The 12,756-nt window shown below is 35.1% G+C and overlaps 1 protein-coding gene and 1 long non-coding RNA gene across 3 annotated transcripts in view; one reads left to right on the forward strand and one right to left on the reverse strand.

Moving 5' to 3' along the window:
• Positions 1 to 67: 67 nt before the first annotated feature.
• Positions 68 to 12,756, forward strand: part of alpha-Catr (alpha-catenin related) — a 55,545-nt gene continuing 42,856 nt past the window's right edge. For both annotated transcript variants that reach the window (XM_013321951.1, XM_013321952.1), the window contains exons 1-2: positions 68 to 154; positions 3,312 to 3,489. In XM_013321951.1, coding sequence (XP_013177405.1) covers positions 68 to 154; positions 3,312 to 3,489 — 265 coding nt within the window. The remainder of the gene's footprint in view (positions 155 to 3,311; positions 3,490 to 12,756) is intronic.
• LOC106124923 (uncharacterized) lies at positions 3,435 to 4,638 on the reverse strand. The gene is made up of 3 exons (XR_001228228.1): positions 4,450 to 4,638; positions 4,192 to 4,345; positions 3,435 to 3,500 (listed from the first exon to the last, which is right to left on the reverse strand). It is a non-coding gene; the product is annotated as an uncharacterized LOC106124923 (long non-coding RNA).

Genomic DNA, 12,756 nt, shown 5'->3' on the forward strand with positions numbered 1-12,756 from the left:
TGACGCGGCCGCAGCGGCGCACGCGCGCTCCACGCTCGACGCCCGCGCAGTCGCGCCCGCGCCAGCCATGGCGGCCGCCGGCTCGCCAGAACTCGACTTCTCTCAGATAAAGACGCGCACCATCGAGAAAACGCTACTCCCACTCATCAGACAGGTATGCTATACACACTTGCAATCATCCGCCGGCGGCACAGAGCGCAGCGGCGCGAGTCGCTCGCTGCGCCCGTGACGCTCTACATGTTGTAGCTGCATCGCGCTAATCCGCTGACGTCGTCAATGATTCGCTGACTTTTACGCCGTATTCAAAGTCGTATTATTATTTTGGGATTCGTGCAATCGCTGGCTCGCGACGTCGCAGTGGCGTTTTGCGTCACATGACGCCGAAGTTTCCCGCCCGACGACTATCTGTTGCTTATTCATTGCGCAATCGCAGTGAGTACGCTCTGTGATGGCGCTTTTTTTGAACCTCGTTAGCTTCCCATCCGAGAATTGTTATTTTCCAATACAGAACTGTAGGACATAAGTTCTTATATTAAGTTAGGGCATGTCCGTAGTATTATTAAGTGAGGTCATGGAAGACTGAGGTACAAAAGAGTGATGCTAAGTTCGAGTTTGCGTAAGTGTCGGGGCGGGCGGCCACGTGTAGTCGGTGCGGTGTGTGTGCGGAGCGCGGGCGGGCGGTCGCGGATCGATGGCCGGGTCGACAGCGGCAGTGCCGCGTCGGACGCGAGCGGGGCGGCGGGGCGGCGCGGCGCCGCAGCGACACTCGGCCCACTCGGCACGTGCGCGTCCGCGCCCGCGCTAGCGTTAGCGCGTCCTACACGCGCGATCACCGCTCGCACACTCGACGCGCGCTCGTCCGATATGGACACGCTCTCCGATGACGATGAGTACGCGCGCCGGGAGCCCCAGGTACGTTTGTAGAGAGGACGTACCGCCAATTCGAATTATATTCATATCAATACTTCTCTGCACGATCACAATGAATATAATCAAAATAAAACGCAACAAGTGCCTCAGGCGTAGAAGAAGATCGCGTGATAGATCGACTTCGATCGGAACACGCGGTGACCCTCACTGTTAAGTTTAGCGGCGTCTTTCATGATCAACGTATTTTAAAACTGAGTTGTAACATAAACATCATTCGATATTTTTCAATTAAAACAAGTAAAAACGGTACAAATACGCAAAAATATTTCTGAATATAAAATATCTAAGTACAAATTATTTAAAAAGTTTTGAAAAATAATGCAATCTAGATCGTAACTTCATAACATACCAGGGTACTAGATACTTTGTAACTTTATCAGTTGTAAGTTATGTCGTTAATAACGTTAAGTAAATACGTAAAATAATTTTTATTTACACTTTGACTACAAGTTAAAGATCAAATATTTAATTAGTAAGGAAATTTAACAAATTATATGGTTTACTTCGACTCGGTCAGTAAGTAGCTTACCTAAATGTGCCAGCTCCCATATACACATTGTCTGTATATTACACACAGACAATCCAATTTTATCACGTGTCCAATATAATATAGTGTCTTATTTTAAATTCGAAAAAAGTTAAGAAGACAAGGTTTTTTCACAAAGCACCGAAACCCTTATTTAGAAATATATTTTTATATTACGTTTATAGGCAAACCAAAAATCAGATGTTACGTTGATCCTTGTCTAATCTTTAAGCATTAAAAATAGAATACTACAAAGATAAAATATTTTGTTAATAGTTAGTTATGTGTTCATATCGAATGTTTGGATCAGATGGTGATAGTTAATTATTTTTTTTGTATCAAAACTTATGTTTTAGAAAATGGTGTTTATTTTAGAGATACGATACACACGGAATAGAAGAGAAAGGGAAAGCACGTACTGCAATCTCGTTTAGATTGGATGCTCTAAATCCAATTGCCTGTACATTTATTGTTACGGCACGAACGGGAAACGTAGCAGTCATAAATATTTACATGAAATACTTTCTACGAAAATCTTCACACATTTCATCATTGTCTACATAATTTAGTTAGAAAGAACTATAACGATATGAGTTAATGCTAGCATTTTCCACAAATTGTAGTGACTTGTTTCTTTTATTTTATTGCTACATTTTACTAAATAAAAGAAGATCAAAACACAGTTAACGAAAATTTACCAAAGCCTATGCAGCTTATATATTTTATTCCAAAACATGACAATGTATAAAGAAAAAAGATCTATTAAGTAGCATCAGGTGGACGTCGCTCTTGCACTATTTATTAAAACTTTTATAAGGTTGCCTATAAGATAAATGATCTAAGAAATTTTACATAATGCTAATAAATTATTCATAAGTAACTTAAAAAGTGCAAAAAATTAAGTATGTCAACACTTATAGTATGATAAAAGGCTAGTTGACATGCTTCCAAGAATAACTCGGTCTTTGTAATGCGATCAATTGTGAAAGTCGTCGGTCTTTAAATACTGTGCTAATATAAGATTAAATAGAAAAATATTACGCACGGCTATAGTCTTATTTACAATATTCCTAAGTAACTTTTTATGAAAGAAGATGCAAGCGATTCCCCTAATTTAGTCGCTTAAGTAAAGGTAATATATATTTTTTTACAAATATAATTTGTTAATAATAAACAAAGATGTTTTTTCAATTGTTATAATTCCGCGACATACTAATTGAGATTATTTATGAGGTCAGTTCAATTTAATTAATTTGCGTGTGTGTGTCAAGTCACAACTTATCATCATCTGATGATGGGTGGGGACCTATTGTGAGCTGATGCTCACAATAGGTCCCCACCGAGGGGCTCGGAGCCTACCCTAAGAGTTAGGGGTGACTAGGCCAAAGTCAATGTGTTTTTTCGACAACAGAGTTCGAATACAGAGTTCAATAGTATAAATAAAAGTTTTTAACTATATTAACGTAGTTAAATATAAAAAAAATTAAGTAACGGTCGCCCGTAAACCAAGTTGCAGGAACAGCAGGTGTGTCTGCAGTCCGGTTAAATAAAAAAGCCTCGTTTACTAGACTTATACTCCAGTATAGTGAGTACGGTATAGTTTAAAGTCAAAGAATTGCACTAGTATCAGCGGTAGATTATAAAAAGAAAACAAATCAGTGGACGGAAGGTAGTTGATACAAGATGGATTTGACTTTATACAACATTACTTTGTAAGTTCATGCCTTTATCAATTTGAGAGTATTTTACAAGAAGGTACACTGGCTTTTGTGGACAATCGTACTTTACCTTTTTAAAATATTAAGTTATTGGAAATGTTTAGTTTTCTTTTTAATAAAGGCAAATGTTGTCTCAGATCAGTAGCCTGGTGGCGACACGCGGTGAGGCTGCTGGCGGCGCGGCGGTGCAACGAGTGGGCGCCGCGGTGTGCTGCGCTGTAGAGCGTTTCGTCGCGGTCGGCGAGACCATCGCTGACGACAACCCCGACGTTCGCCACAGTATGGTGCTTGCTTGCAAGGAGGCCCGGGCCGCAGGTGAGTAACAACTGCAAAATTGTAAAATTAAATAAATCTATTCCATTTAAGGTAGATTCTACTGCTACCTTAAATAATCTACAAAGTCTAGTGTAGTCAAAATACATATAATATCAAGGTACACCGGCAGAAGACTTGAACATGAAACCTTTCCTTACATCTCCTTTAAGTTTGCATCTGCTTAAGTTGATTTGAACAGCACTTGTCATGTTTTATAACCTAAATAATAATTTAATTAGTGTATGAACCTAGGCGAGGATGTAACTTTATAAAAAATAAAAATGAATAAAACTATTCTTATACATACTTACTTTGTTTAATACTACTGTTAGTTTAGAAGTAGATATTTTCGCTACCATTTTCTCAGTACTTCGAATTTTATAACACGTGATGTCATAACATTTAACGAACCGCAATGTAGTACGAACGACATTGTGAAGATAGTATAAAGTTAATACTTTAGATCCAAAGTTAGTTTCGAATTCAATACGGTTTCAATGTTTATTTCATAAAATGTAAAATAAAACCGAAATCTCTTAACTTTTTAACTTGATCGATATAACTAAAACACTAGATTTAAAACTTAAATTCAATTTACCTAAATTATATATCGGTAGCTTTTGCCCGTGCATTTTGTACGCGCAGAGTTCTTTATGTTATTTGCGACTATGTTTTACCAAATTTCAATAAGATATGTCGTACCGTTGCTCAGTTATGGAGTAAATATGATAATCAAATGTATCCCACGGGAGCCGTATACATTTCCAGGAGTGTAGCTAGCCTATGTGTCCTTCCGCACTGTATTCAACGTTTATGCCAAATTTCCTCGAGATCCGTTTCGCCGCTCTAGAGATATCTAGTAACAAAGATCCATCCATCCATGCAAATCTTCGCATTTACAATATTAGTAATATTAAATACCAACTGCAGTAACTTGAAATGATCCTGAGATATACCTACCATTAAGCCTTAAGGCTTTTATATGTATACAAAGATTTCATATTTCCATTGTCTAACAATTTTTATGAAACTGTAAAAAAAACAAACATCACAAAATGAAACGTCCTTCCACATTTCAATTTCCTTAATTTATATCTTGAAATGGCAGCGCTATTGTTTTGCGAACATTGCAAAGATACTCTAGTGAGTCACGAACGCCCAATATTTGTGCGTTTAATTGAGAAGCTACGTACATATCATATTTGTTTGATATTTTGTTTTATATTATATTATGTGTGAATTCTCTGTAATAAAAAAAAATGATTGTATTAATTACGAAGAAAAAGACGTCCAAGTTAACATAAGCAAACGGAATATACAGGAAGCTTGGAAAAGGCGTGTACGGAGTACTACAAATTCCGTGGTCGAAAATATGATGATTTACTAATAACCAACTTACTTTCAACCAAAGATGTGTAGTGTAGACGCTAGGGGCCTTCACATGGTATATTGCTTTACATTGATTAAAATATATGTGATAGATTTTAATCGATTTCTTTAGAAAATCGATAGTGAGTTAGAAAACTGACACACTGGTTTTGTCACAATATATTATTTTAAAATTCCTAGGTGCTTAATTTTGGAATTTTTTTATTAACATTAACTAGATTTTGATTGATCAAAGTTTAGTTGTAATTTAGTTATCTCTCGGCAGTTTATTATATACTTAATTATTTTAATCACAATCGAATCCAGGCAATCCATGGAAATGGCAATTACAATTCGCGTATTAGAGAAAGTTTGAAGGCACATTTTAACTCGGTTTAGTAGTTTTATGTTACTACACTGGAAGAATCAAAGGACATTACATTTATTGGTGAGCTATCTGATGTTTCTAAGGTTTCGATTGTTTGAAATTTAATATTGTAACTCTATACGACTCTACACGGCCGGGATTTGCGTCAAACTATTTGTATGTAGTAAAATAGATCGACTCGACCGATAAGAATTTTGTAATACAAAAAAGCGTATTTTCGCCAAATGTACTTAACTAGGTTTCTTTTGGAAAAAGGATAATGGCATCTAACAATTACTGTTTTCCTTCTTCTTTTACTACCGAAAAGAAAAAAATCAAACTAAATCTGTAGCTCTATACTGTGAAGCCAGAAAAAAATTATTGGAATGTATGGAACTTGAAATAAATTGGGTTTTTTTATTTTGCTTTCCTTATAAATAATTTTATAAGAAAAATATTAAAAGAAATTGTGAGAAGTATTCAAATAGGTCTATTGGGCATTTTAATATAAACGCTAAATAAAGGCTAGTAATTTATAAGGCCCTCATAAATTTGAGTCAACAACCTGACCCGAATTTTAATGCTCGAACGTTATTACCGAACTTAGTGTGACAACAAACAAAGGAAGCCAACAAAGGCAACCCTCGCCTCGCTTCCACAGGATCGCCCCACTTCGTGACTTATATCTGATATTCATCACGATTATTTCAGATTTTGTTGTATCAAATAATAAAATATTTGGAAATACCTCAACCTATAAACGAATTAATTTTATTTGAGCCCCGCGTAATTGTTCATAATATTGACGCACGCCTTTACGATTACAATCATTTTGACTTGGACATAAATCTTTTTCTTTGTGCTACATTTAAGGCCGTTTTTACGTGTAATAAATTTGTTATACTGCCACAGACTGGATTCGAGAATGTTCCTGGTATGGGTTTTGTGTCAACATTTGAGTGATTGCATCGTAAAACTGTCTTACTGATGAATAGAAGCTACTGTACACATACTTAACATGTTTTCTCCTAAGAAATTAACAATATGTAATCATGAATAAGAACATCACGTAATTTTCAGTGAATATTTTAGTTATTTCGCACCAAATAAAATGTAAGCGTAGACACCGAATGAATGCGAACCTACTTATTAGCTAATGAAGCGGTCCGCATGCTAAACGAATTGGCCATTCATTACGTTATTTGCTTACCAAACATTTGTGCGAATGAAGCTTTTATCGTAACTGTTCGTTTTTCCATTTCTCTAAATTCTCATTTAACATCTTCTCATCTTGATAAAGGTGACTGTGTAATGCGTATCTTAGTTATAACACATATTCATTATTATTCGACAGCGTTCAGAATTTGAGAGGTGTGTCAGTTTGTGGTGCCGGTTGCAATATTCAATGGTTACGGCTTTGAACACAGTCGGCCGTAAATTCTGACTTCCGTCAAAACACCTCTGTTGCGGCAACCCACGGCTTCATAAATGTACCTCCTCCCTCACCTCCCTATAACAGGGAAAAGCTCACCTACGCCGACAATCTTGTTCTCATTTATTCACGAACATTAGAGGTGTCGTAAGACGTTCTTGTATTTTAGATGTTCATACTTTACGCGTAAAGGCATCCATCCTTAATATCTATTCACATTAAAATAAAATAAGAATACTTTTAAAAAGAATGTGACTCATATAAATTTGTGAAAGTTTTAATCGTTTTCAGACATCGTTGTTTATAACTAGAAACAGAGGAAATTGGTTAAATTGTCTAGGAAATTCTTACGGATTAGAGTATCAAGCAGTTAGTTCCTATTTTTAAATTATCAGTAAAAATACATTTCGTAATTTTTAAGTCTAATTCATGGTTTTCTTTATTGACATATAATTTGAATATTACGTTAAATTATATTGAAATACGAAACATAAATTTCAATAGATCAGACGTAATAAATGGCCTCACTAACCAATATTTCGTTAGCCGCCAATGAGCAATAATTTCGTTTCCACCGTTTGAATACATTTTGAACTGAATCAAACTTGACTTCATTTATGTTAAAATAAGCGAAATACAAATTGCGTAATGAAAATTAAGCTTCTATTGATTTTTTATGAGTGAGGTCATTGAACATTTCTTACAAAGTAACTTTGAAGGCGTACTATAGAACTTCATACTTACTGCCGATTAGAAGGTTCTCGTTTCTAACTTTATTTTTCCACAAGTAAAATAAATAGTCGTGATTTATCATGAACGGAAACGTCGCCTTAAACATTTTTATACCGAATATAAGTTGTAGTTCGATTATAAAAAAGTGTTATTATAATTTCTTATAGTATTTGGTTTTTTTATTTTACCGTAATAAACGATGAATTTTTAAAAGTATTAATCTTGTCAAATCCAAGCCAAATGGAAAACTCTAATCTATCTATTTCGCGTTGTTACAAACGAAATGTGCATTATTTATTCGATTTTAAGATATTTAACATCAACTTAGCGAATATTGATAATTATTTTATAAATAGATTTTTATATAAAAACACATTTAGCCTTAAATTTTCCTTTGTACAAAGTTCCGTTACTTTGTATTACCGGAACGGCGTGCTTATATTGGAGACGGAGGCAACGAGGCGTAAGTTTAAGATAGTGAGACCCCAGTGTCAAATTTAGAAGAGAAACTTTACGATACGATATCGTTATTATTCTATTAAAAATGTATAGATTTAACTTTAGTTTATCGTTACCAACTTTGTGTGGTTTTATTTAAGAAATAAAACGTTGAAAAAGTTTTGTGTTTAACAAAGTATGAGAGAAAATTGTACTTTAATAGACATTTTGACGCTGAAATTATAAAATTTTCATGCTGTACAAATATTTTTTCATGCACTATTTTTAAATCCGTGTGAGTTGATATATGATTTGCGTATAGTCGGTGCCGCAGTGACCTGGTGGGCATAAATTAAGGTCTTACGAACGCAGGCGGTGCGGCGTTTGCTACCGACATTCCGCGTCGCTTACCCCTGCCTGCACACGACAGATGCCCGCCGGGAATAACATTGCCGTTCCTTTACTGTCCCACTTCTTTTAAAATATTTTTAATGCGCAACTTTATGTAGCTATATCGGAAACCAAAAGTCCAATTTTTAATTATTTTTACGGCAGCTGTGCTGTCAACTAGTGTAATTATTTATTATTATTTTAATGCATTACCGTCGTACTCGTCTTTCAAAGCTTACGAAGAAGGACCCTTAGCGATTATTTGGTATGACACCTTACACTGAGAGGCCGCTGAATTCACAAAGTTATATGTAAACTTCCAAAGTAGTAGGAAACCTATTTTAAGTTCGAAAATTTGTTGTATAATTCTCATATTTTTATCCCAACAATAAATAACAAGGTCCATGGCATTAATCATAAGTCAAAGTATGTAAGAACAATAGCAATCAGTTAACCAAATAATTACGCAGCAAAATCGGACGTACCCTGTTAAGTTGTCGTGAGCTCATAGCTTTGGACGAGTTTGCCTCTCCTTTATCGCAATCAAACTTCTATCAGAGACGTTCAAAGTGTTCTAAGATGTTTAGAATTGTTTCCTATTAATTGAATATTATTGCGACCTGCTTCGTAGAGAGAAATATTGTTTTTGATGTGCATCTTTCATCATGAATTATTTCTTGACTTCGCCGAAATATTAAGATATAAGCCAACGAAAGCTCTAAAGTGCATTGGACAGCATCATAAATATTTATCTGGGTATTTTTACCAGAAAAATCTTATTAAATTATAATATATTAGATTAGTAATTTTAGGAACAAACGGACACATCGTTTTGACAGGCTGTAAATCAATAATATCGTATCCGTTTAACAATAGTCAGGAGCAGCACGTACGGGGCCCATTAGTCTTTGATCCCTAGTGAGGGAGCAGCGGGTAATTGCTTTGCTAGGAAATTGTTCCGCAAATTACTCTGTAACTTCAACCCCGTTTAACTGGAAACGTTCTACAAAGATCTATACATAAAACCTACAATGCTTTATTAGGTTATGGAGACATAACATAAGCCGCTCTTGTCCTAAAAGGGCATTTTCCTACCATTAAAAAAATAGTAATCACAATCTCTCTCGAGTTAAGGATTTTAGAGCTCAAAAGCGGTTTATCGCTTCATTTGAATGTCGCAGCAAACATTCAATACTTTCAGTATTTTTGCCTCCAAGCTTTGCAATGTTAGCTAAGTTCCGCGCATAAGTGTACTCGTATGCGCCTATTGTTCATAGTGTAATGTAAACTAGAGCCGCCCGCACAGACGATGCCACACAAACACGTACGAGTGGTTCACTCACTTTAAATACTGCCGCCTAAAGCATTTACACTTTTTTCCATTTTTTTTTTCTTTTTAAGTGTTGCGATGTACTGAGGTTCGCGATAGAGGAAAATGTTGGTAATGCAATATTTTTAATTGCATTCGTATTTTTGTTTACTAAAAGCCTCCAGTAGGCCTTCTCTAGTGTTGCTAGAGACTGCGTTTCTCTATGTCAATAATTTGCGCCCCTCTCACACTTATTTACACTAATATCTATTGTGAGTACGTTCCTGGAAAGATAGGTGCTATCCCTATCAACCTACTTTGACCAACAATGTAGTAATCAATGTTCAGATACATTATCTTAAAAAATATAAGTGCAAATATCACATTTTACGAATGACGCAAATTTAAATTTCTCTTCAAAATTTATTGCTTTTGCGGCCATTACTTTTTATGGGAATATTTAAGTGAAGGCGAACAAACGTGGATTTAATGGTTCGAGCGGACATTTCCAAATGTTCACTTTGTTGAAAATTACCTAACTTTGTATCTATCTATACAGAAATTGAAAATCAATAGATGAACGATACTATGAATGTAAAATTAATAAAGTAACATAGTAACTAAAAACTATCGTTAAAAAAAAAAACTGGTGTGGCGTATGGACCCAAATTGACCTTTGGTCTACAATCCACACAAATTCAAGCCTATTTTTCTTTCTTCCATTTCAGACTAATCTGACTTGACTGTCTTTTGGGATTATAATATGGTAAACGCCATTAGAATATTTGCATGATATTATATAATATTTTATAGTACCCACACCATAACAGCAGGAAAAATGAGGGCATACATACCAATGTATCATTCATTTTTCCTACGGTACGTACGGTAACACGGATTTGCCATCGGAATACTTTAGTCGCGTGATATATATATTTGTAAGTGGCGTCAAGCTCATTTGTCAACTTATTCAAACAGCACGACACGACATCCTCAGCGCAAACTTTCTGAGTAGCGTGTGAATGTCGTAAATCTGAAGATACGCTTTTTATATCAATTTTTATGTAACATTTTGATTAAATGTTTGCGATGTCGACATTGAGTTCGCATGATATAAAAGGGTCGTCCCACACCGTTACAGGCAGCCGTTTCATATCCTCCCTCTAGTCGAGACTGCGTAGGCTATTTTTGTAGTATTATTTTGGGCCGCGAAGAAATTCTTGCGTTCATTCAATTTGCAGTGAGAAGCCCCTGAAGGTAATCCCGGACTTAGGTTTGTTGCGCCCCGCTTTTGATACTCTACTACTTAATAATGCTATCGACACGTTCTTATAACATTTCTTGTATTTAGAATTCAATGATTTCACTCAAAAATATAAAAAAGATACTAACGAGTGTTTTTCTTCGTGAAATCAGGACCAAAATATTTTTTTTTATCCTGGTATTGTTGAATATTGACAAGTATTAAAAAAATACTCTACTACAATTTTTTCAACAGCGGTAGTCTGGTAGTCCATTTAAAAAAAAAGAAGGAGACAAGTGAGCAGCAGGAACACCGAGATGGTCATTGTCGCCTATGGATATCCGCAACTCTTAAAGAACTACAGATTAGTTTCCGGTCTTTTAGATATAGATACGCTCGATATTTGTTAATAAATTATAAAAAATTAAAGTTTAAGTTAAAATTTATTATAAAATTTCGTTACATAGGAATTGTATTTTAGAACCATTAAGTTACGAATCTCAGAAGCAAATACTTCTATATATATATTCAGAAATTCACAATTCACAAATTGCTTGAATATGAAATTACATTTTCTACCGGTCTGCTGGCCGATAAATTCCGATAGCCTTGTTGATAAGATTCTCATATAACCTCGTATTTATGACACAATTTGCAGCGTGGAAATAGCTTTTATTGAATAAACTTTTACCTGCATTACTAAAAATTAATTGAATTCATTAAATAACAATAATACATTTAAATAAGGTTACACAACATTTTTTTTTATCATAAACCTGTAAAAGACCAGAAGAGACAACAAACAAGCCTATGTGTTTACGAACCTAGTTAAATAGATACAACTATATTTTGAAATTCAGCAAAATGTACTTTTTGGTGTTATAAAAACCACTAATTACTACCCGATAAAAGACTAAAGAAAATTTAGATTAGGCTAAAAAAAATCATGTCAAAATCACTAACCTGCTCAGCTTTTTCAAATAAAATCGCTTCGTTCAAACTGACGTAAATCAAATTGCGTGCCGTAAGCAATTTGCTTGGCGTTTGACTGAAGAAATTTGATAAATTTTTGTTACCTGTTGTATTTTCACAAAGTTCATGTGGTCTTTTTCCCACGAACAAGGGCAGAATTATGGCGACATATAAAATTGTTTGGCAAAGACCGAAATAGGACACATACAAACAAGGTAACGGAGCCAAATGACACAATATATTATGCTAAACGAGAGTTTAATGGCCTTAATTTGAAATAGATATATAGATGAGTTTTATCTTTTATTTATATTATTAAACGAAACAGCGGTAGACAACCAACAACAATATCTATTGCCCAAATGGTTCAGATCGACCGGTGAAATAATAAAGAGTAATGTAAAGTTCTTATAAGTACACTAAGAAAAGAACCACATGTACAACTTACGTCTATATATAGATATATCAATAATCAGTGAAGTAATGCCAACATTTTCATAAAAATGAAAAGAATCATAACTTCATTGAATGAGATATTGCTTTTTATCTCTTTCGGAAACGCTCCCTAGTTTCCTGTAAATTTTCAAATCGTGCTACAAATTGCGAGCACCTCCGTTAAATTTCCGGAGCACGAAGCGACATTTCCTGGAAATGACGAACTGTTAAACTGCAACCAATTGAATTGAATCTCGCACTCGAAACGTTTGTAAACATTTCTCGAACTATTTGACGGCTTCAATCATGACTAATTTACATATGGCTCGTACATTTGAGTTCAGTATGAAAAATATGAGAATTATGATAGTCGAATAGGGAATGATTCAAGCAATTTTGTTGATTATTAACTAAGATTCCTTACTGTACTTAATCTATCTGTTGTCATTGGAAAGAAGTTGCTTTGACGAATTAGCTTCTTCCATAAGCACCGATATTCACGCATAGATTTTAGACGTTTGATACATATCAGACAATTTACAAGAAAGTGGTGAGACAGGCCTTTATTGTCCTATAATTTT

The sequence above is a fragment of the Papilio xuthus genome, unplaced genomic scaffold, assembly GCF_000836235.2.
Source record: "Papilio xuthus unplaced genomic scaffold, Pxut_1.1 DF825946.1, whole genome shotgun sequence".
NCBI lineage: Eukaryota > Metazoa > Arthropoda > Insecta > Lepidoptera > Papilionidae > Papilio > Papilio xuthus.